Source organism: Perca flavescens, chromosome 13 (genome assembly GCF_004354835.1).
Source record: "Perca flavescens isolate YP-PL-M2 chromosome 13, PFLA_1.0, whole genome shotgun sequence".
Classification (NCBI taxonomy): domain Eukaryota; kingdom Metazoa; phylum Chordata; class Actinopteri; order Perciformes; family Percidae; genus Perca; species Perca flavescens.
In genome coordinates this window covers 23,773,625-23,796,011 of record NC_041343.1, presented here as the reverse complement: position 1 = coordinate 23,796,011, position 22,387 = coordinate 23,773,625, and the positions used below count along the sequence as shown (strand labels likewise).

The following is a 22,387-nucleotide window of genomic DNA, read 5'->3' as shown; positions in this document are numbered from 1 at the left end:
TACAGATACACAGATATGCTAAAACCTGGGCCCCCGTTATAGAATTTGTTGAAAGTGAATCCCTCACATTATGTTCTGTCAACTGGTCTATTGATGTACGGTATAAGGATATATGTGGTATAATGCTGCATAATATTCCCACTCTGAGCAGTGTAAAGTGATGTACAGGAACTGTGTGTAACTATATTTTGTGTACCTTTTTTTCTTGGTTGAGCCTTGGTGGGGGGTTTGGGACGGGGTTGTAATACATTGTATTTTTGTTGTTTCTTGTTTTGTAATTTGAAAATCTATAAATAAAGTACTAAAAAAAAATAACCTATTGTCTTTTGGGGTTGGAGGGGGTGGATAGGCTTTTGCCTTTCTAGCTCCACTTTGTGATTACTGCCAATGGTCTGTTATTTATTTTATGTCTTAATTTGATGAATTAGCATGTCGCACCTTTAATTGGTTTAATCTAAATGACTACAACCAATAACCAATAACAAGCCCCTGTGCAAGAGGGTATTTTAGGTCAGTTGCAGCTCTAAACTCTACCGCTGTGTGGCGCTGTTAAAAACACGTTAAGATGGAAAAACACTTTCCGGGACCCCCCCTTCGCAGACAGGAAGTTGCCTTTGTTGACTCGTCAAGGAAAAAGCAAGATGGCTAACCTGGACGTGGAGGATTTTATTCAGCAAAACAGAGCTTTGGCGGACCAGGTAGAAACATTTCGAGGTTACTGGGAGAGTGAAAAACACTGGCAGGCCAGGAGGGAGTTCATACTACGGAACATAAGCGACTTTGAGGACCCTCATCTGGACCACCTGATCTCCCTGTCCATGGTCTGGGCTAACAACGTCTTCCTCGGCTGTCGGTACGTAAACACAACGTGCTCTCACGACCGCTACGGTGTAGTACAAATGCGCCCTTATCGGACAGCTCCTTGTGTTGATTTCTTTCCGGAGCTGGACGAGATTAAAACCGCTCCACAGCCGATAAGACTCCCTTACGTAGCTAGCTACGTTAACCCGTAATTTAGCCTGTAGAGATTAACGTTGGCGGTTAAACACTTAACTTCAGTACAGCCGTTTATGTTCACCTTAAATATATTTGCCAAACTCGTCAGTTAACTATTCCTCAATTGAGGCACCATTATCTTCCAAAAGTTAAACTCATTGCTTGACATAACTTCTGATAAGTCACGAAACTCACCTTTTTGTGTGTTGTATGTTTTGGGTTCACGGTCTTCTTCGTCTCATTCTCAGCTCATAATGGGCTCACAGCTGCCACCTGTGTCCTGAACTGAAAACGACAAACTAATGGGCGCCAGACTGCAGTTGCAATTTTCTCTCTCAAATCAAACAGCAGATAATAAAGATGATGACTATGTCTCGGTTTTTAAATCAAGGCTGTCTTTGACCAACAAAAAAAGAGAGGAAAAAGGATCATGATATGACACAAGTTGTCTACGGCCAGTGGAAGTAACGTTATTAGTTGAGGGTTGGATTTGTGATTCCACTAGTGATATTTGAGTTATAGAATGACTTACTGACCATATAAACCCTTGTGTTGACTTCGGGTCAAATTGACCCGTTTTCAATTTTTGTTTTATATCAGAAAATATGGGACGTAGAAATAAGCGCTGAAAATGTGTATAAGAAAAATGTAACAATTTAAAACGTTGGAAAAAGCAAAAACAAACTAAAGAAAAAAAAAGGGGTCAAAAAAAAAAGTTTGATTTAAGGCTGGACAGGCCTGCAATAACTTTCACAACAGACGGATAGATCTATGAGGCCAATTTTCATAAATGCATAATAAAAGCAAACATTATTCATAATGATTTATCAATAACCAAAATTATAATCTTTTAATTCTCTGTTCATCAATCTATCATCAATATCAGCAATATTCTCCCTTGTTTTTCAGTCCACTGTTATCACTTCAGAAACATGAACCACAGATGAATTGATGATGCTGAATCGTTGTGGGTAATAATATTAACATTTCCTTCCACTAATGGCAGGTATAGCACAGAGCTCCTGGAGAAAGTCAAGGAAATGGCTGAAGGCGTCGTGGTGGAGGACGCACCGGTCTTCAAGACAAGAGATGAGATTATGAAGAAGCAACAGGTACGTTTGTGGACACGCGCACACAGAGATTTGTTGACGGCAAAAATCCTTCATTTATGCCTCTCTTTTCCATCACAGGGTCGATGACCGGCTCATTCGCATTATCCCTTCTGGTCACGTTGGATCAAGCCTGAAGACTGATGGGACTCAGCTGTTACGTACATGTATACAGGCTGCGATTTTAACAAGTCTGGCCACATTTCACATGGTGAAATACAATCTTACACTGTTTATCAACAGTGTAAGATTGTAACACCATGATGGTAACAGATGTGATCAGAGTGTAAAAACAAAAGCAGAGATATTGTGTTATCCTGCATTTAATTGTACAGACACAACATGAACATGTTTTCGACAGTGTGGGAGCTTCACTGCTCATCCATTTTTACACTTTCTTTTAAAAAGCGTACTCATTGTTTTTTAATTAAATTTTAGATGAAAGATGACACATAATCTTGTCATTATGTGTTTAGCACAATAAATAACTTCCTTTCTTCTCATGGGATTGTATTTTTTTTGTTGCATTTTTCCAAGACAGATCATAGTGGTTCTGTGCTGTTAGACTTTCTGTGAGTAATCAAACAACGTAGGACATACATTTTCTATTATCACTACCGCAAAGCTCTAAAAACAACATAATGTCCAGGGGTCTCATTTATAAAACTGTGCGTAGGATCCTTACTATAAGTGTACGTACGCCCAAATTGGCCGCCGAAAAAAAGTCAGATTTATAAAACCGTGCGTACGCACACCTGTAAGCAATGTTCCCTTTATAAATCACAGATTGACTACAAGTGGTACGTGGATCAGCCTCTTATCCCGCCCTGTACACGCCCATTTTTAACCATAAATAGTCATTGTAAAGCACCTCGTGAATGCTGATCAGTATGTTAATGACCCTGGCAGTTGTTCTTCGTTACACCGAAACATGCCGAATCATGACTGGCGGGGAAAACAAACAAACCTTTAAAAATCCTCTGACGCTCGGGAATTGCTGCCAATTGAATTATAATTTCGGCCTGTCGCACAGTGTATGGAAACCGGATCTATAGACTACCTTTATTAATAAAATCTTCCAAATCAGCAGGCATTAAGGCACTCGGGGACAGCTTCGATATACCAGACGTATATAATAAGATTTAACAGAACTATATATTATATCCAAACAAGCCTTAGTGATGAAGTTGAAGATTATATATAATTTTTTTTTTTTAAAACACTTAGCTGTCAGCCATTTCCCTCTGAAAACAGCCGGTTTCACCCAGAGTGGCGAGGACCTGTATTTGGACCGGGATGGCACGGTTCCGGCGTGTTGCCCTCTCTACTGGACCCAATTCAGTACATAGATCCAAGAGCGCAGCTATATTACTCTTACAGCTACATTAGGGAATCGGCATATGAGCCAGTCATCGTCATTGTCCCTGAAGTCTCTCTTTCTCCTGATTCTTCCATTGCTGTCCTCCTGCAGGGCCAGCAGTGCCATCATGCAGCATTACGCACGGGTTCACCGCAGTATTTATATGTTTAGTCTACAACAATTTGTGATTGTTAACACCTTGCTAAAATCACAGCAACAACTAGTGGTATCCCCCACCCCGAGATACAATTTGAAATCGAAATGTAATAGGCAAACACACTTTTCTTCATGCAGGGTTTGTTATAAACAGTATTAGATTTTAGACCGATAACAAGGACATGGAGCGTAACGATTGCGCGAGAGCTTAACGGCTGTATTTCCAGACTTTGACATTTGATGATATATGCACAGTATTAAAGACATATATTTAGTTATTTACACGGTGTTCTGCAGTTATCTAATGGTAGGGTATTTGATGATATCCTGTATTCCATGTAGTCGGGCCATCTCCTACTCCTGCGCTCCGTAGCGGACAATGTAACGGCGAGACAGCGCCGATTAAATATTAAGAACACATTTTTATTTAAGATTTCAGTTTATGGAACAGTTATCACGGAGTACAAGCGCAAATAACACTGCTGGATTGAATCTTCATGGTAACGTGGATGATATGGAGTGAAAAAATGTGCGAGGCATCAATATTTTTATTTTTTCTACTCTTATAGTTATTCCCATTTACTTTTTACAGTCTGACTTCAGTTCACCACCTCACCATCTGCGTCGCCATTTCCTATTTTGTCTCCATAATGTGCGTACGCATGGGTCAGAGTTTGCGTGGAGGACCGCACATTCTCCCGTCAAGTTTGTTTTTTATAAATCACAACCTTTGCGTGGGATGTGGCGTACCTACGTTTTCAGCCCCGTTTTGTGCGTACGCCACGTTTATAAATGAGACCCCAGCTGTTTATCGCTGCTTAGTGGGCTTAACAAAATTGGAACAAAGCAGCACATTTCTGTAATTTTCTCAGTTACGGGTTGGGTTTGGATCTTGCTTAATACTTTATCTTCATGATGGGTGAATTCATCTGCTGGCAGTTCTCAAAAGAACAAGATAACTATTTCTGAGCACAAACCCAACCCTTATGACCGGAAAGGAAATCATATTAAAATTGGAAACGGATTGTGTTGGTTTTAACAATATCTCACATATAGAACTGAACAATCATTGACGAGCAGAACTCTTTCCTCTAATTACTCAAGCTCACCGTTTCACCATAGTCAATGTTACAGTACTATAGAAAAACACGAGGACAAATAAGTTCTAACAGTTTCTCACAGATTAAACAAAAGAGCAAAAAACCTGTCTCAAACTCTGAAAAATGTTTAATTATGTTTATACAGCATATTCTTATAAGTATACATTTTTTGTTTGTTTAATTCACAACATCTTTATAACATATCCCTTCTGCTTTTAAAGTGAAATAAATCACTAGCCACAATATGAACTTTACGGTCTCAGAAAAGAGTACACTTTGTTTTATGATGATTGATTTTCCGTGGATTATTTAGCTAGATTTGGGCAGGGTTTAGCGATGACTGTACTCAAGTGATCTTTTAACTGAGTATCAGAAACAAACAAAACAGGTGGTTTCACACTCTTGAAACTGCATGCAAGTTCATTTCTGCTAAGGTTTCATTTAGAGCAAAAAAAAAAAAAAAAGACTGCACTGCACTGCTTATATCCTCTGCTCATTTGTTAGTTCATTTATATATGTCAGCTGTGTCATTTCAAGAGAAGGAAACAAAAGCATAGACTCTTCATTTATGCCGTCACAGGCAACAAAGCATCTGAAAGTCATTCACTTTCTGTGGCGGATGAAACTGGAAAACCGTGTGGGCGCAAATCTAAGATGAGCTGTCAGCAGAGGGAGCTGAGAACAGTTCAACTTCTCTCTTCTATCTTATGAGTTAAATTATGAACTATGAAAACTAACAAAGGTGTATTACAGAAAACCAGCAGAATAGAACAGAGAACATATTGTAGAAGTAAATCATGTTCCCATTTTTACCAACTTCATCCTGATTCTAGTTGCCTGTAACATACACAGCTTGCTACCACTGTCGTTTAAGCCCTGTTAGCCATGAATTGCACCGTAATAGAAATGATATAGCACCACCATTCGAGAAAAACTACTACAAGTACTGTTGAACTCCTGAGCTCAGGGGCTCCGATGCTCTACGTACATTTTGATAACATTCCATAAAGAAAAGACACAGGGACAAAGGACAGCAGTGGGAAGACTGACTCACTTAGCTGACTTAAGGAAAATTAAATTGTTGTGATGAATACAGGATTTCCTTGGCTCAGCCGGAATTCCTACATCCTCTTCAACTAACCCTGTTCTTCATTTTGGGATCCACGGCCCAAGTTTATCCTGTCCCATCCTGGTGTTAATATTTACTTTGCCATAACACTCCCTCTCAAACATACTCTTCTACCTTGGAGCCAAAGTGATGGAATAAAAGCTCAGAGCTGCTTCGCCAGGGAGACATGATTCATCAGTGCAAGGGAGACTTGGCGCTGTTGCAGCCTGTGACGTCTGTAAGCCCAAACCTTCAGTGTCTCTTAAAATAACAGAGATATGCTGGAACAGATCAGGGATAGTTATTTATAAGCTGCATCTGTGGCGGACTTTGGAGAATAACAATGATACTGACTCTGAAAGGCATATTCTGGGTTGCTATTCTTCAAAATATGCTGATTTGGTCATCAACCTGCCCTTTCCAAACAGTCAACTTGTCTGCACACAAGCAGACATTACACAAAAAGAAAAAGGAAAATTTCCTAAGAAAAAAAAAAAAACAAATCTGTAAAACTTAAACGCTAACAGCATCAATCCAACCAAACAACGAATATATATTACAAATTATGTTAGCAATAACTTATTTCACATCATGCAATAAAAAAAAAAGTAAAATTAAGGACAAAAACACAAATATAAGATTGATTTTCCCTCCCTATTTATCCTCAAATGTATTGGCAAGCAAGTTAATGTCCATTCTGATTTGGTTGTTCTCTTGATGTTTTGTTTTTTTATTCCTTTTTTCAGGGTGGCACTTGAGTACTTCCGATATAGTTGCTGTTTTTTCTTGATGAGGTAAAAATGAAAGACTAAAGGATGATGGAGAGAGGGTGGTGGAGACGAGCGAGTAACGAGCGAGAGAAGCTCAGACGTCCACCCAGCTCTGCTCCACGATGGCCGTCACCCTCTTCTCGTACTCCCTCTTGTTTTCCTGATAGAGCTGTGCGGCCTGACTGTTGGCCGGGCTATTGGGGTTTGGCTCATCCAGCAATGACTGCGGAAAAAGTGAGAAAAAAAATACCCACCTGATCTTATCAGCATTAAATAACAAAGACAGATTCTGTGAATGGGGTGGCATAATGAGAAATGTACTTGTATGCAATGTATACAGCAAAAGGTATGAGGTAATATAGCTTTATGCATAATTACTATTCAGTAAGGGTGTCCCAATTTCGATTTTAAAACAAAAACTTATCGAAAGGATACTATTAGAGCCCGACCGATAAAGGATTTTTAAGGCCTATATCGATACAAATATTTGGCGATTTAGATTTCCCTAACATTAGTTATTTATATGTCCTCACTAAAATAATATAATAATGCAGTTTGAAAATAAACTTGTTTGTTTTATTGTCACAACAGAACAGAGGAACATCAAAATATATTAGAAGTTCTGATAAATAAAATGTATAAAAATACAAACTTAAGATATGAAATTTAAAGGGTTAAACACGAGTGTTGCCAACAGGGACGTTGTAGAGCACCCTCTGGTGGTCAAACTATGCAATGTCCGTTTTTATGTTTTAAATATTCATTTATAAGCCATTGTAACACAGCTGCACTTTTCCAGACACCATGGCCACTGCTGGAGTCGGAGAAAAGAAAAATCAAATCGGATTAAATGGAATCAAAACCTTACAATCTAAAGCCAAATGGAATCTAGGATTTGGAGAATCGTGACACCCCCTTCTATTCAGGAATATTATTTCACATTTATTATGATCTCTCTCTGATTTTTTTCCCTTCATTTGGAAAAGAAAATTAGGTAGGTAGTGTTGAACAGAAATGTCATTGGATATGATCATTTATCATCCACTGAAATAACAGAAGTTTACCATCTGAAATGTATACACAAATGCAGGATGCTCGTTTACCACCCACTCATATTTTATTCTACAAATCTAGGGTGAATTGTTGGAAAATCATTTTATTTGTTTGTGTTCACATGAACATTTGAGTTGCAGCAAATAACACACAATATCCCATGTATTTCAGTCAGGCCAATGCATTCGTAGATGGCATGAACTGAAGCAAGTGCAGTGCAAAAAAAAAAAAAAAGAATGAAAACAAAAGGATGCCAAATGGCCCATGTGAACACACAGAGTGTGCTTTGTGTAAAGACAGTTAACCCAACCAACCTGGATGGAGGTGAGTATGGACGACACATCGTATGTGGGGCTCCAGCGGTTCTGAAGGATGTCTAAACATATACTGCCATCTGCGTAAACTGGTAAAACAAGAGAAATCACTAAAGCTTCAGACCATTGAGACCAACATCACAACACCAGTTATTATGTCTCTGTGTCAGTGTCACCGAGATAGATTTCTCTACATTCTCTACTCAGACTGAAAGAACAGATGCTTTTTAAACAAAACAGATGGTGAAGATGAATCCTGGAGACAGTTACAGTTTCACAAGCTAGCAGTATATTCCAAATGATACACAAATTGACTGTGTTTTCACACTGCAGTTGACGACCGCATTACAGCACAGAAAAACACTGCAAGTCCCCCAGTATAAAAAAGGACCTTATGATCTGGTGTAATCAGCAAATACAACACATAAAACTAAATGATAAAACATGCAGCCCAGACCAATCAAAAACCAAATGGAACACTTTTCTGGTTGCAAAACCCATTATGTTGGCTGTACAAACATATACAAAAAAATCAACTCCATTTGGACTTTACTGACACACTCACTGACCTAACCTACTTCATTTTAATTATGAACTGGGAAAGGAGATGAATGGGAGGAAACCGTTTGAAAGTGGAGGAACTTGAAGCCTTGAGATAACGGAGGCACAAACAAAAAAAAAGGGTAGTGTACTTCATACACCAATACATGTAAACTGTAGACGTTGGTTATGAATAAAGTGAGGGCAGGCGTTTATTTCTATATAAAAATAAAACAATTTCAATCAGTGTGTTAGGGCAATTGTACCGCTTACCATTTGGGTGAAACATTCTGGAGACAAACCGAACTGTGGGAGGCTTGTTTGGGTACTCCTCTGAAAACTCTATCAGCAGCTTAAACGTCCCTGCAGAGAGACAGAGGGGGAGAGCGGGTAGGAGGAGAAGGGCGAGAGACAGGGCGAACCACAAAGAGAGAGGGAGAGAGAGTGTGAGGGGTGCATACAAGTAATTTTGAGGGGAGATTACAGATGTGAAGGATCGAGTAGGTCAGAGAAAGCGAGAGAAACAATTGCGTTACTAAAAATACAGCTGGCTCGACTGGAAGGAGAAGCTAATCCTTCACTGAGGCAGAGATGTCGACTCTGCAGGCTAAAGAGGAGAATAAAGAAGGGGACAAGCCTAACGAGAGAAAACAAACCCTGAGTCAGCGCTTTTCTTGCCTGACCTAAGTCATAATTACAAGCAAAAAAAGTGTGTATGAGGAAAAAAAAAAAAGTCTCTATATGTGCATGAATGTGTGTGCGTATGACTCTTGTACTGTATGTATTATACGACAGAGCTGCAAGTTTGTTACCAACTGAACACATCTAATGGATGTTCAGCTACTCAGTTACTGGTACTGATGTCAGCCATTTATCTACAACACAATTGCCAGATTTATACATGATCAGGGTTACCACCAAGAGCTATATGCACATAGTAAGCTAAACTTGATGAATACATTACGCGCATGTAATATAATACATTAGGAACAGCTGTCCCCCGTCCACAGCTAAATGTAACCAAATACAAAGAAATCTGCTTTTACCATAATTCAATTTTGTGTAACACGTGTTGAAAATATTTTGGAGTCTGTTGCATATTTGGACAGTGAAACACTTTTTTGTTGTGTTAGTTCATTCAATTCTCATTGAAATAAATCAATGATTATGACGTTAAAGAGCAGACCTGCAGCTTTACATTTTAAGATTAGATAAAAACAGATTGGGTCTTGTAGGTCATTCATTCATTCATTTAGCGATGATACAATGTTATCAAATGTCTACAAATTTCTGCTGTTGAGAATATACTGCAATAAAACCAAACAAGAGTATGAAGAGTTTGCAATGCAACGCCATTCATCAAAGGCTCTGCAGTAGCATGTAAATGCACATTCCTGGTAGATTACTTTGTAACACATGCAGTATTTCTACAGTTTATCACGCGACCTGCGCAATGAAAAGGCATTGCTGCTATGACCATTTTGTAAAATCCTGTATCAAAGTATTATAGACCTCTGCGCAGTGTTTTGGCGTCTGTGAAGCCTTCAAATTCCCAGATATGTTACTTTATAAAACTGGACTTCCTGGACTAAACTCCACTACTAATCGCTGCCTTCGACAACACGTCTGAACGGCATTGTACATTTACAACATTGGAAGGTATTTCATTGCATTAAACATTATTCTAATTATTTTATGTGACTTGTGTACATTTTCCACATTATGTTATCTATGAAAATAAGAAAACATCCTTATCAAAAGTATATCACTGTCCCACTGCACTGTATAGAAATTAGGGAGCTATGTATAAGGCAGCTCAACTCGCCACCGTTTCAATACAAATCAAATGTGTTTGTGTGTATAACCTTAGGAAAATTACAGTGCAAACGGCACTGTAAGTTAATTTAGCGCAAGTCAACTTGTCATTATATAGTATAAAAAAATAAAATAATTTAAAGTACTTCTAGGCCTTGGATTGAGATAATTTAAAACCCTTTTCATACTTTTTTATTTTTTAAAGACTCTCTGATATCCTGTTTGTAATCATTTAATCTCTACAGTACTTTTCTGAAAATATCTATTTATAGGTGTTGGAATGATTTTAAATGTGTTTGTGATTGATTGCTAGTGGTGTGTAACCCACCATCACATTTACAACACACTGCCCAGAAGGCTGATATAGATGGATGGAATAATGCACCTCCACAATAATAACAGCACAGGAGGAAGTTAAATCAAAGCCAGAGCTTTGGATAAATGTGCTCCCACTGAGCCTGCACTTTATAGACAAGATGAATCAAGATTGAGACCTTACCGTCTTCAAACGGTGTTCCCACAGGCCTGCAGAAGTCAGAGAAAGAGAAAAATTGTATTATTTCCATACCCAAAAATCCCCCATGCTAGCAATAAGACAGGGCTCGTAAGAAAACAAAGTACTACCATCAATCCTTCAAGAATTTGCTCTGCACAGACACCAGTCTGTATTTACTCAGCTCTTCACATTCACACAGACCATGTAAAGGAGCCAATTAAAACAGCTGTCCACAGGTTTTACATTTCTGGCAGCTTCCTCTTTGACTTTGAATTAGGCGAGGAACTATTAGCAAGTTCTATTGCTCTGTGTTGTTGCTCTGGTTTGTTTTTGTTGCACCTTGTTGAGTTTTCAATTACTTTCTATTATTGCTTGCAATAAGCTTGTGCTATTGATGTTTTATTATGTTTTGCTTTGACTTTTGAATTTCATACTACATACTATTCTGTGAATCTTTTTTTTTTTAAACCGAGAAGTAGGCTAGGTTTTTTTTTTTTACCACTAGGTGCTGCACTTGACTCATCTGCTCCCGAGTGAGACTGATGAGATAGCCCATAATGAATGTAGCGACTCCAGTCCACTGGGTGTAGGTAACGCACCTCTAAGCCAAGTCTTTTTTTCCTGCAGTGTTTATGCTGCGTTAAATTTACTTTGGAGGCCGGCTGCCGGAGCTCAGAACTGGGAATCACGTTACACCCGAGTTGACCACTTTCCAGTAACAATTTAGAAATCCTTTGTATTTAACGGGGTGAGGGGACTCAAGCCAAGTTAGCCAGACATCAGGCCAGGTCAATCGGTTTGCAAACAATCAATCCTGTTTAGCCGGTTTAGCCTGTTAACACCAGACCGGTTAAACCGGAAATCAACCCAACTCTAAGAAGAGTTTAAATTAGCATGCTGCTTTTTCACGAGTCGTTCTTTCAATTGCACGACAAATTGTGGACTAAGAAATATCACTAATCTAATAAAAAGTCACAATTTGGTTTGGTCTTCATCAATACATGTTTTTTCTTGCTTCCTCAACCTCCCTTGACCCCTCAACTCCAGTCCCATCAGTGTCTCAGCCTGTTCTTCCATCAAACACTTCCGCTACATGCTGATTTTCCAGACTGTTCTGTGCCAAAAATCCAGGCTGTAATCAAAAATACTTTTAAAAAAAAGCAGGGTGAACATGGAGAACGAGAATCAAAAAGGGGTGGATGGGTTGGGGGAATCACAGTGGCACAGTAAAGACAGCAGGGTGGATTTCGAGCATGACTCACCCAAAAATAACTGCGTTCCAAAGCATGATGTTGTTCTCTGATGGTGCTCCACTCACACCAGTGGGAGGATCTTCTTGAAGTCTGGGTAAGACAGAGAGATAGAGATGCAAGAAAAAAACAGACAAGCAGAAAGATGGACAGAGAGAAAGAGACAAGATAAGAGAAAGACATGTAAGGCAAGAAAGAGACAAAAGGCAAAGCAAGAAGAAAGAGAGACATAAGAACAAAGGGAGACGAAGAAACATAAGATCAAAATGAAAAGATAGGGAGCAAAAAGTGAAATAAATTAAAAAGGGACAAAACAAAATTAAAACAAGGAATAAAATGAGGATGTAAAAGGCGGAAACAAAACAAACATGGGAGAAAGAAGAGAGAGGGAAAGAAACAAGGATGGGAGAGCGCAAAAGGATTTTAATAAACACCTTGACTGCAGGATAATTATCAGTCAAAACACGAACTGCTGTATCAACATGACTTCAGTAGACAGAAAGGCTTGCAGGATCAACTGCACACTGCCCCTCCTGCGGTCACATGTCAGTTTACATAAGCTGTACCATTAACATTCATCTGAAGCACTACTGTGACCAACATTGTCATAATCCGGCAATCTGGGTACACGACAGACAAATACAAACCCTGAAAAAAAAGGAGGCACCCTGATGTCTTTTTTGCAGCAGCAGCAATGCCATTTTGTTTGGAATAAACAGGAGGAGAAACTCAAACAACACGAAATCCTAAGAAATAGTCATGAAATGTTTAGTCGATTGATACCTTGATCAATAGAAAAGGAGTCAAAGATTGTTTATAACTGATTTATGCTAACATGTTAGTTTTACTAATGTGAGGGTTTGATGCTTAAAAAGCAGGGCTGCAACTATAGGGTCATTTTACAGTCGCCGCAGCAGAGTTGGCGTGCGCAAACGTGACGTCAAAATGATGTAGATCTCGCTGGCGCTACAGGAGTTTGAGGTGCGCGAGCAGAGGGCGCGCACCACTATTTTTTCCAGTGGCGTGCGACAAAGCGGAAACAGGAAGCATGGACAAGTTCGGACAACCGGATGCCAGGACTCTCAGTTCAGAATCGACTCAACATGACGTTTTATATAAACTTTTTATTGATTTGGAGGAATTTTAACTGCTATTTGTCTGATTGAAATGCTTATTCTGTACAGAACACATGTTGTGTAGCTGATAGTGACATTTAGAAGTCAGAGAGACTACATCTGTTCAGATTACGGATCATCCACAGTATGTGGTTACTTAAAATCAGCAACAGATCGCATGTAGAGCATTTTGAGAGCTACTCTGTCATAATAAAATCAACTGGAGACTGTGTACAAGCTGATTTATGGGTCCGATAACATTTTATTAAATCGGACCACAGTGTTTGTGTCACTTCCTGCTCAGCCTGAAGGCTGCTGGAATCAGCTGGAAAACTGTCTGACTTGAGAGCAGATTTTTGTCACCGCCCTCTGCTGCTGCCACCTGCTCTCATCCACTTTACAGGCGAGGCGCAGTTCATCTCGAACGAGCCTATGGTCTCTCTCTTTCTCATGGGCGGGCCAAATTCTCTGGGCGGGCAAAGCAGAGAAAGGGGAGGTCACCTTGCTCCTTATGACATCATAAGGAGCAAGATTCCAGATCGGCCCATCTGAGCTTCCATTTTCTCAAAGGCAGAGCAGGATACCCAGGGCTTGGTTTACACCTATCACCATTTCTAGCCACTGGGGGACCATAGGCAGGCTGGAGGAATGCATATTAATGTTAAAAAACCTCATGACATGGGACCTTTATGGGGTCCTTGGCTTACAAAACGTTGAAGTCCCCTGCTCTGTATTACCCTTGGCTACAGTAGTTAGCAGGCATTAGCTCAGAGGGCTCACTTGGCTTGTTAACTTTATTATGTAAACGTCTTTGTCGCCCTGAACGTCCAACCAAACCCTGTTTAAAAAAAAAAAAAAAAAAAAAAAAAAAAAAATGGCAGTTCAACCAAGCGTTTAACGAAAGGATTAATATTCGTATTGAACAGCTAGATCCGGGTACAGCCATAGCTGCAACTAACTATTATTTATTTCTTTATTGATCCAACTGCAGATTATGTTTCTCACTTAATCAGTTAATTACTTAGTCAATTAAATGTAAGAAACAACTGTCAGAGCTCGAAGTGAATTCTTAAAATCACTTGTTTAGTATGAACAGCAGTTTAAACCCCAGTGGTATGAAACAAAGAAAAGCAGCAAATCCAGACATCTGAGAACCTGGAACACACTAATTGTTTGGCCTTTTTGCAAAAAATAAATAAATAAAAGAAAATGGTATTAAAAATTGATCAATCAAAATAGCTGGTAATACATTTTCTGACTACTTAAAAAATATATTTGCTACAGGTTCAATTCATGGTAAAATGCATCCTTTGGGTTTTTTATTTTCTAAAAGACCATTTAGAAACAACATAAGAGTATTTCTCTTTATTTTATGGCATTTTACAGCCCAAATAACTCATCAGATAACCAAAAATGACAACAATGGATTAATCATTTATGAAAATAATTAGCTTCAGTTCCACAAAGAAAGCAGCCCTGCGCTGTTGGACTGACAGCTGAGCTGTGAAGAGCAGTGCAAAAATTAAATTAAATTAAGTTTCCAACAGCCTCTGGTTTGTTAAACTACTGCTCAGTAAATGCTATAAAACAGGCCTGCATGACAAATAAAGGAAGTGTGTTGAAATGAGCCTGACTACTCATACCGGTCTGTTGCTGATACAATGTGTCATATTAAAAAGGTCTTGCTTCAGATCACCAATGCATGTAGGCCAGGTCCAGAATCACCACCAACTATTTAGGCCTACAATCTCATTCCTAGTATTAATAAGAGCTTACAGCTATAAAACAAGATGGGCTGATTTGTGTGTCTGTGTGCGAATGTAGATCCATGTCTACATTAAGTCCCTAGCTGCAGACAGACCCACTGCAATTAACCTCATTTACTGTAATAGGCTCTCTGCTGGTGGTGGGATGCTTTACCCAGCTACTAGACTGATAAATACTTAATTTGACTTGCAAACTGGGGATTAATGACCAGTCTGCAAACAGCAGATTAGTGGAAGTAATGGGCAGTCTTGAGCCAATATATACTAGCCTGGATGCCAGCCGAATTTAGCCCCGCCCACAACATTTGAGGTTGGGAAGTTTGGTCTGGACTTGATCCGTTGTGGAGCAACTATGCTCCAACCAGAGCTGTTCGGACCAAATGGGCGGGCTTTATCTGCCTTTGCTCTGTCAAAGCCTGCCTTGGACTTGCAGCTTCTGTGACGTCTGTCTCCGTTGCTCCGATTGGTTGTAGGTCTATCCAATTGAGTGCAGAGGCATTTTCTTTCCTGGTTTGGTTGAAACACGCCCCATAATCAAGGCCCAATGGAGCAGTATCAGACTCAGATTCTGACTAGAATCTGAGTGGGATGACGTCAGGCTAAATATATACTTTACTGTTTTTAGTCTTTGTGGGGCAATGTGGGTTAGGGGAGCACTGTGTGATGGCTCATTTTGATAAAAATAAAAACTGCCAACCATTTTCTCATTGGCTTATGTGATGATTTGGTGGTTTTGTATCTTTTTAAACTGAATATCGTTGGACTGTTGGTCGGATAAAACAAGACATTTGAGGACATCACCCAGGACTCTGTGATGGACATTTTTCCCAATTTTCTGCCATTTTACAGACCGAGGAAATAATGAGCAGAATTAATAACTGTTATTTACAGCCCTAGTATAATTTCTGTTATAATACATACCCTAAACAGTGTAGTAAAGAAAACCCTCCAGTCAATTCAGTAACTGACATACATATACTAGTTACTTGTTTGTATAAAGCTTCAAGTTCACATTACACGACTTTCAAAATCGTCGATCGCTGCACTGTTCACACTACACAACTTGCCGTCTTGTAAATCGGGAGTCTTTAAGTTGTTGTGGTTTTCACACTACATGACTGACGGGTGACACTGGGTCACACACTACAAGATCTTTCAACAGGAGGAATACCTGGTGTGCATGTCTGATCTCTAAACTACCTTTTGTCACAGAAACACTAGTCTATATCCACGATGTTCCACTTCCGGTCGATCTATGAGAACTACAGTGGTGTGAAAAAGTGTTTGCCCCCTTCCTCATTTCCTGTTCCTTTGCATGTTTGTCACACTTAAGTGTTTCGGAACATCAAACCAATTTAAACAAAAGTCAAGGACAACACAAGTAAACACAAAATGCAATTTGTAAATGAAGGTGTTTATTATTAAAGGAGAAAAAAAATCCAAACCATCATGGCCCTGTGTGAAAAAGTGATTGCCCCCCTTGTTAAAACATACTATAACTGTGGTTGTCCACACCTGAGTTCAATTTCTCTAGCCACACCCAGGCCTGATTATTGCCACACCTGTTCACAATCAAGGCATCACTTAAATAGGAGCTGCTTGACACAGTAAGGTCCACCAGAAGATCCTTAAAAGCTACACATCATGCCGAGACCCAAAGAAATTCAGGAACAATTGAGAAAGAAAGTAATTGAGATCTATCAGTCTGGAAAGGGTTATAAAGCCATTTCCAAAGCTTTGGGAATCCAGCGAACCACAGTGAGAGCCATTATCCACAAATGGCGAAGACATGGAACAGTGGTGAACCTTCCCAGGAGTGGCCGGCCGCCCAAAATTACCCCAAGAGCGCAGCGACGACTCATCCAAGAGGTCACAAAAGACCCCACAACAACGTCCAAAGAACTGCAGGCCTCACTTGCCTCAGTTAAGGTCAGCGTTCATGCCTCCACCATCAGGAAAAGACTGGGCAAAAATGGCCTGCATGGCAGAGTTCAAGGAGAAAACCACTGCTGAGCAAAAAGAACATCAAAGCTCGTCTCAATTTCTCCAGAACACATCTTGATGATCCCCAAGACTTTTGGGACAACATTCTGTGGACCGATGAGACAAAAAGTGGAACTCTTTGGAAGGTGTGTGTCCAAGTATATCTGGCGTAGAAGGAACACTGCATTCCATAAAAAGAACATTATACCAACTGTAAAATATGGTGGTGGCAGTGTGATGGTCTGGGGCTGTTTTGCTGCTTCAGGACCTGGAAGACTTGCCGTGATAAAAGGAACTATGAATTCTGCTGTCTACCAAGAGATCCTGAAGGAGAATGTCCGACCATCTGTTCGTGTACTCAAGCTGAAACGAACTTGGGTTCTGCAGCAGGACAATGATCCTAAACACACCAGCAAGTCCACCACCGAATGGCTGAAGAAAAACAAAATGAAGACTTTGGAGTGGCCTAGCCAAAGTCCTGACCTGAATCCTATTGAGATGTTGTGGTATGACCTTAAAAAGGCCGTTCATGCTCGAAAACCCTCTAATGTAACTGAATTAGGACAATTCTGCAAAGATGAGTGGGCCAAAATTCCTCCAGGACGCTGTAAAAGCCTCATTGCACGTTATCGCAAACGCTTGGTTGCAGTTGTTGCTGCTAAGGGTGGCCCAACCAGTTATTAGGTTTAGGGGGCAATCACTTTTTCACACAGGGCCATGATGGTTTGGATTTGTTTTCACCTTTAATGATAAACACCTTCATTTACAAATTGCATTTTGTGTTTACTTGTGTTGTCCTTGACTATTGTTTAAATTGGTTTGATGTTCCGAAACACTTAAGTGTGACAAACATGCAAAGGAACAGGAAATGAGGAAGGGGGCAAACACTTTTTCACACCACTGTATGGTTAACTGCTCCTCAGATCTCTGCAGGGTAAATTGAGACAGCTAGCTAGACTATCTGAAATCTGAGTTTTCTGTTGAACAACTAAGATAACTTTTGAACGCCAATGTTCCACCAAAACAAGTTCCTTCCCGAAGCTATTTTGCAGCCGCACCGGGGGCTTTGTGCGGCGTATAGCGCCGCCCGTGACGATTGTGATTGGTTTAAAGCAGGGGTCTTCAACGTTCTGTAAGCCAAGGACCCCTTAACTGAAAGAGAGACAGAGCAGGGACCCCCTACTACATACATTGTATAAACTGAAGTTTCATAATAAGCTGGGCCTACAATAACGTGTAGGGCGGCCTCAAGTATTTATACATAACTTTTGTGCATAGAATACTAAGCTATTAAAATAGCCTAATAATTGTGGAGATGATTTTATAAATCGTGTTTTAATGTTAAACATACATGTGGCACATTGAATCCTTAGGCTTAACTCTGTGGATGGCCTTAGTGAATACCTTACCTATGGGCCAATGAGCAGTGTGGATTTATATTTGCTATGTTGGATTCATGTTAAGACTTTTCAATTTTTGAAAATTAAAATAACTATAAAATGGAGGCAAGCACTACATTGACTCTGAGGACCCCCTAGGGGTCCCGGACACCCTGTTGAAGATCCCTGGTTTAAAGAAATGCCAATAAACCAGAGCACGTTTCTCACATCCCGGAATGCTGTGTGGACTAGCCAGACTATGAAAACATATGCGAAAAGTGACACGTGGAAATTATTTTTTGTTCCAAAAATGGATGTTCGCCCAAAGCAAGCCCTCCAAGTTGTTATTGTGCAGATTTGCATCGATAAAACTTAGAAGAAAAAGAAAAGAAGGCTTAGGATTAGGGAGTGTTGTCATTGGCACACGTTTTCACTAAATAGCCAGTTTCTGCACGTCTTTACTATTTAGGCCTATAGCCAGTTTCCTCTTGGTGCTACAACTTTAGTCCGTGTTGCAAATGCAACAAATACAAACAAATTTCCTATTGTTACAGGAAATTTGTTAAAATACTCTGAGGAGCAATAAGATTGAAAAAAAGAAAGAGAAAGTGAAGGTTGTTGTTTTCACAATGATTTTGCTTCTAAAAATAAATTTAAAGAAATGAAAGTAACGCTTTACTGAATATAATCTGAAGAAATTCCGATGTTTTTTGAGCTACAAAATTGCTTATTTAAGCAGCACTTCAAAACCAAAGTGTCATTTCACATCCAAGGTACTGAGCCAAAACATCACACAAAAATGTTGCTGTTCAATTACTTTGCTCAGTTTCAAGACACACATTGCGCAAATAATTTGACTTACAGATCAAACAAGGGAGGTTAGGCATTATCACACAAGGCTGAGTTCAATCAGCCAGCCTTGGCATGGACACACAGGCTGATCCAGAAATATGCTTTGTTTTCCTTGCCTCAGTGTTTAACAGTTTACCACCTGGGGACTGGCACAGCAGAGTAGAGTTACAGTGACACATTATCTGCCCTGCTTCAACGGCAGTTCTTAGTAGAATAGCTCAGGATCTTTTTTCCAGACAGGTGTGTGTGTGTGTGTGTGTGTGTGTGAATAATACAAACGTTTTTGCGCTGTAGGATGCCATATGGAGCATATGGCAACAGATTGGGGATGGCGGTTATTACAAGCAGACCCTTGCCAGGTGTGATTCTCCCAGCACACCCAAACATATTCTTGTCGTCATGGCACAGGCTTGATAATATAATAGTTTAAACCAGAGGGATATTGGTCTTGTTTATATATACTGAATTTAAAAAAAACGCATTAAGAAGAGTGGGCAGGCACATATCATGCCACCCTAAATATTGAGATGAAGCCCCCCCCGACCACGAACACAGAGTTGTGCAACACCTGGGAGCCAAGTTGCTGCAGGGGGAGGGAGGGGGAGATTGAGCCATAATGCTGGCTGGCTGGTTGGATTTGGCTACCTTTATAGCAGCAGAATGTAAAACCAGAGCATGCAGACTACACGGAGTAATTCGAATAAATCGTGTCACATTTAGCTTCTAATCAAGGTCAGTTAAGGCTTGACAAAGGGTTTGCTGAATCTTCTGGGAAGCCAAATTTAAGCCACCTCAGCTAGCCGAATGTTGCACCTAGGCTAACATACAAACTTCCTTTAGTCAGGAGAGGAAAAATGCAAAGACTACCCTTAACGTTATTCCCTGGATAGAAAACACTGCATAAAACCGAAGTGCTTCCTTCGGACATTGTCCCGTAGAATCAAAAATAAACAGTCGTGCATTTGTAAATCCTACAAATGCCATGTGCAAAGACAAACCAAAAAATAACAATAACTGCAGTCAAGCTTTAGCTAGCTATTTACAGTATTCTCTGCACCAACAGCTAACGCTAAGCTAACTAAGCTAGCTAGCTACACACACAAATAGAAGAGCGGACTGCCAAAACGTTGCGGTACCTTTTAAAATCTCTCATAAGCCGTCTCCTTGCCGGGGTCGACATTGTTCAAAATGTAATTTAAAAACTAAGGCAGGACCATAGACCGAATACTATCCGAAACCAAATCCGGTGTTTCTTCCGCTTGTATGCGTTTTCTTCTTCTCCCAAAACAACTAGGTAGCTGTTTTTGGTGACGTCGGTTGCTTACAGTGCTGGCCTGCAAAGGTACAGCCCCTTTTATGTCAGAAACCATGTCGATATTAAAAATATGGTTATCATAACGCTCTAAAAATATAATCCAACTATAATTCTGTTGGTGTGAGGTATAAAATAGCCTACATCTTATAGCAATAGCTGAAAAACAAAGCCTACTGCAAGCCAAAAGTAAGCAGTAGGCTGGTCATCATAACATAGAGGCATATAAAACATATTCAAGTCTTATTTGTTGTGTATTATAGTAATTTTAATGTCCGAACCAGGTTGGAACACCCTAACATAAATACACTATTTTGTTGCAATATTCCTACATAAATTTAAAGTATTTCTGTGATGCAAGTTTTTAGTTTTAAGTTCTATTTGTCACATAGCCTGGCCTACTCAACATATCTCTACATTGTGCAGTAAAATGCTTTGTTGCCGCTTCTGGTAGCCTACTGTGCTTAACATAAATAACAATACACTGTCAAAAATGCAATACATACAACACATGATAAAGTAGGCTACAAACAAAAGATAAAGTGCAATAAGGTGCAGTATAGCCTAATATATATAATATATAATATATTTCATAATATTAAATATGGGGCAAATATTAAACAGCTCCACATATTGTATGACACTATACCAAATATTATAGGAAACCATCACAGGAAATGTGATGAAGGCTTTTATTTGTGTAAACACAAGATAAACAAAATATTACACAACTAAATATCAGATGAGACGTTTTCTTTGTCTTTTCAAATAAATAATAAGTCATTTCAGACACTTTGGGCCCCTGGGCCTGTGTCCGGTAGGCTCTCGTCCACACCAATGTTTATTAAAGAGATAGTGACAAATACTAGAGTGCATGTGATACTCACATTTGAGATCGTATATAGGGACCTTATTATCAGTCTTATAAAGTTACTCTAGCCTGTGATATTCTCATAATATTTTCTTAGGTTATTACAAAGTGACTGCAGACCTTAGTGACTAACTGTACATTGCATTTATCACACATATAAAGAGATGATCAAGTCAAGTAAGGTTAACTTTATTGTCAATTCTGCAATATGTGCCAGACATACAGAGCAATTGAAAATACGTTTCTCTCCGACCCACGGTGCAATAAGGACACGTACAACAAGTGAAATATAAAAAATAAGAAATACAGTATATACAAATAAAGATAAAAAAGATAAGTAATATGTACAAATAAGATAAAGAAATATAAGTAATATATACAATACAGTAATAAATTCTAAATAGTTCAAATGTGAGGCAAAATCAAACAACAGAGAAAACTAAAGATGAAGACCCACCACGGTTGTGTCGTCCGCAAACTTCACGATGTGGTTGCTGCTGAAGAAAGTTTGCAGACGACACAACTGTGGTGGGTCTCATCTCCGTGGTGGGTCTCATCTCCAACAACTTTGTCTGGTGTCATGGTAATAGCATCAAGATAAGATAAGGATAAGATTTTTATCCTCGTAGGGTGACTCAGGTGTCTTAGCAGCAACGGCAGTGAGAATGAAACACAGGTGCAGGCAAGGTTAGAGTCAAGAACCCACCAAGATAAATAAGAATTAAAATAAAAACAAGAAGTAGAGATAAGATAAATACTGAGCTGCTGGCCCTAAATATCTGCACTGGATCACATGAGTCATAAGATAGCTGCAAACATTCAGTGAGGTTAATGCAGAAGTGACAGTGTAGTGAAATGGAGAAGAGACATGCAACATGTTTTTTTAATGGACTAACATTATCATTCATGTCATCCATCTTGCGATGTGCATGGGGAAAAGTCTGTCTGTTAAAGAAAATGCAAGCTGTCATCTACCTAATACAATCACCCCACCTTGACTTCTGGATGGATGACAGGTGAAAATGTAAATTAATGTGCACCA

General features: G+C 39.5%; 2 protein-coding genes across 2 annotated transcripts; one reads left to right on the top strand and one right to left on the bottom strand.

Moving 5' to 3' along the window:
* Positions 1-569: 569 nt before the first annotated feature.
* On the top strand, positions 570-2,392 carry cdkn2aipnl (CDKN2A interacting protein N-terminal like). Its single transcript, XM_028596118.1, has 3 exons — positions 570-853; positions 2,003-2,108; positions 2,187-2,392. The coding sequence occupies exons 1-3, from the start codon at positions 642-644 to the stop codon at positions 2,193-2,195; spliced, it is 327 nt and encodes a 108-aa protein (XP_028451919.1). The 5' UTR covers positions 570-641; the 3' UTR covers positions 2,196-2,392.
* A 2,431-nt stretch (positions 2,393-4,823) lies between these two features.
* On the bottom strand, positions 4,824-20,474 carry ube2b (ubiquitin-conjugating enzyme E2B (RAD6 homolog)). Its single transcript, XM_028595853.1, has 6 exons — positions 20,299-20,474; positions 12,080-12,160; positions 10,821-10,846; positions 8,780-8,869; positions 7,967-8,055; positions 4,824-6,822 (listed from the first exon to the last, which is right to left on the bottom strand). The coding sequence occupies exons 1-6, from the start codon at positions 20,340-20,342 to the stop codon at positions 6,694-6,696; spliced, it is 459 nt and encodes a 152-aa protein (XP_028451654.1). The 5' UTR covers positions 20,343-20,474; the 3' UTR covers positions 4,824-6,693.
* Between the last annotated feature and the right edge of the window lie 1,913 nt (positions 20,475-22,387).

Excerpts from the sequence above, each read along its gene's own strand:
- ube2b (XM_028595853.1), bottom strand. The coding sequence starts at position 20,342 with ATGTCGACCCCGGCAAGGAGACGGCTTATGAGAGATTTTAAAAG. Across the intron at positions 12,161-20,298 it reads CTTATGAGAGATTTTAAAAG|ACTTCAAGAAGATCCTCCCA; the intron begins GTACCGCAACGT and ends TGTCTTACCCAG. Across the intron at positions 8,870-10,820 it reads GGGAACACCGTTTGAAGACG|GGACGTTTAAGCTGCTGATA; the intron begins GTAAGGTCTCAA and ends GTCTCTCTGCAG.
- cdkn2aipnl (XM_028596118.1), top strand. The coding sequence starts at position 642 with ATGGCTAACCTGGACGTGGAGGATTTTATTCAGCAAAACAGAGCTTTG. Across the intron at positions 854-2,002 it reads AACGTCTTCCTCGGCTGTCG|GTATAGCACAGAGCTCCTGG; the intron begins GTACGTAAACAC and ends CACTAATGGCAG.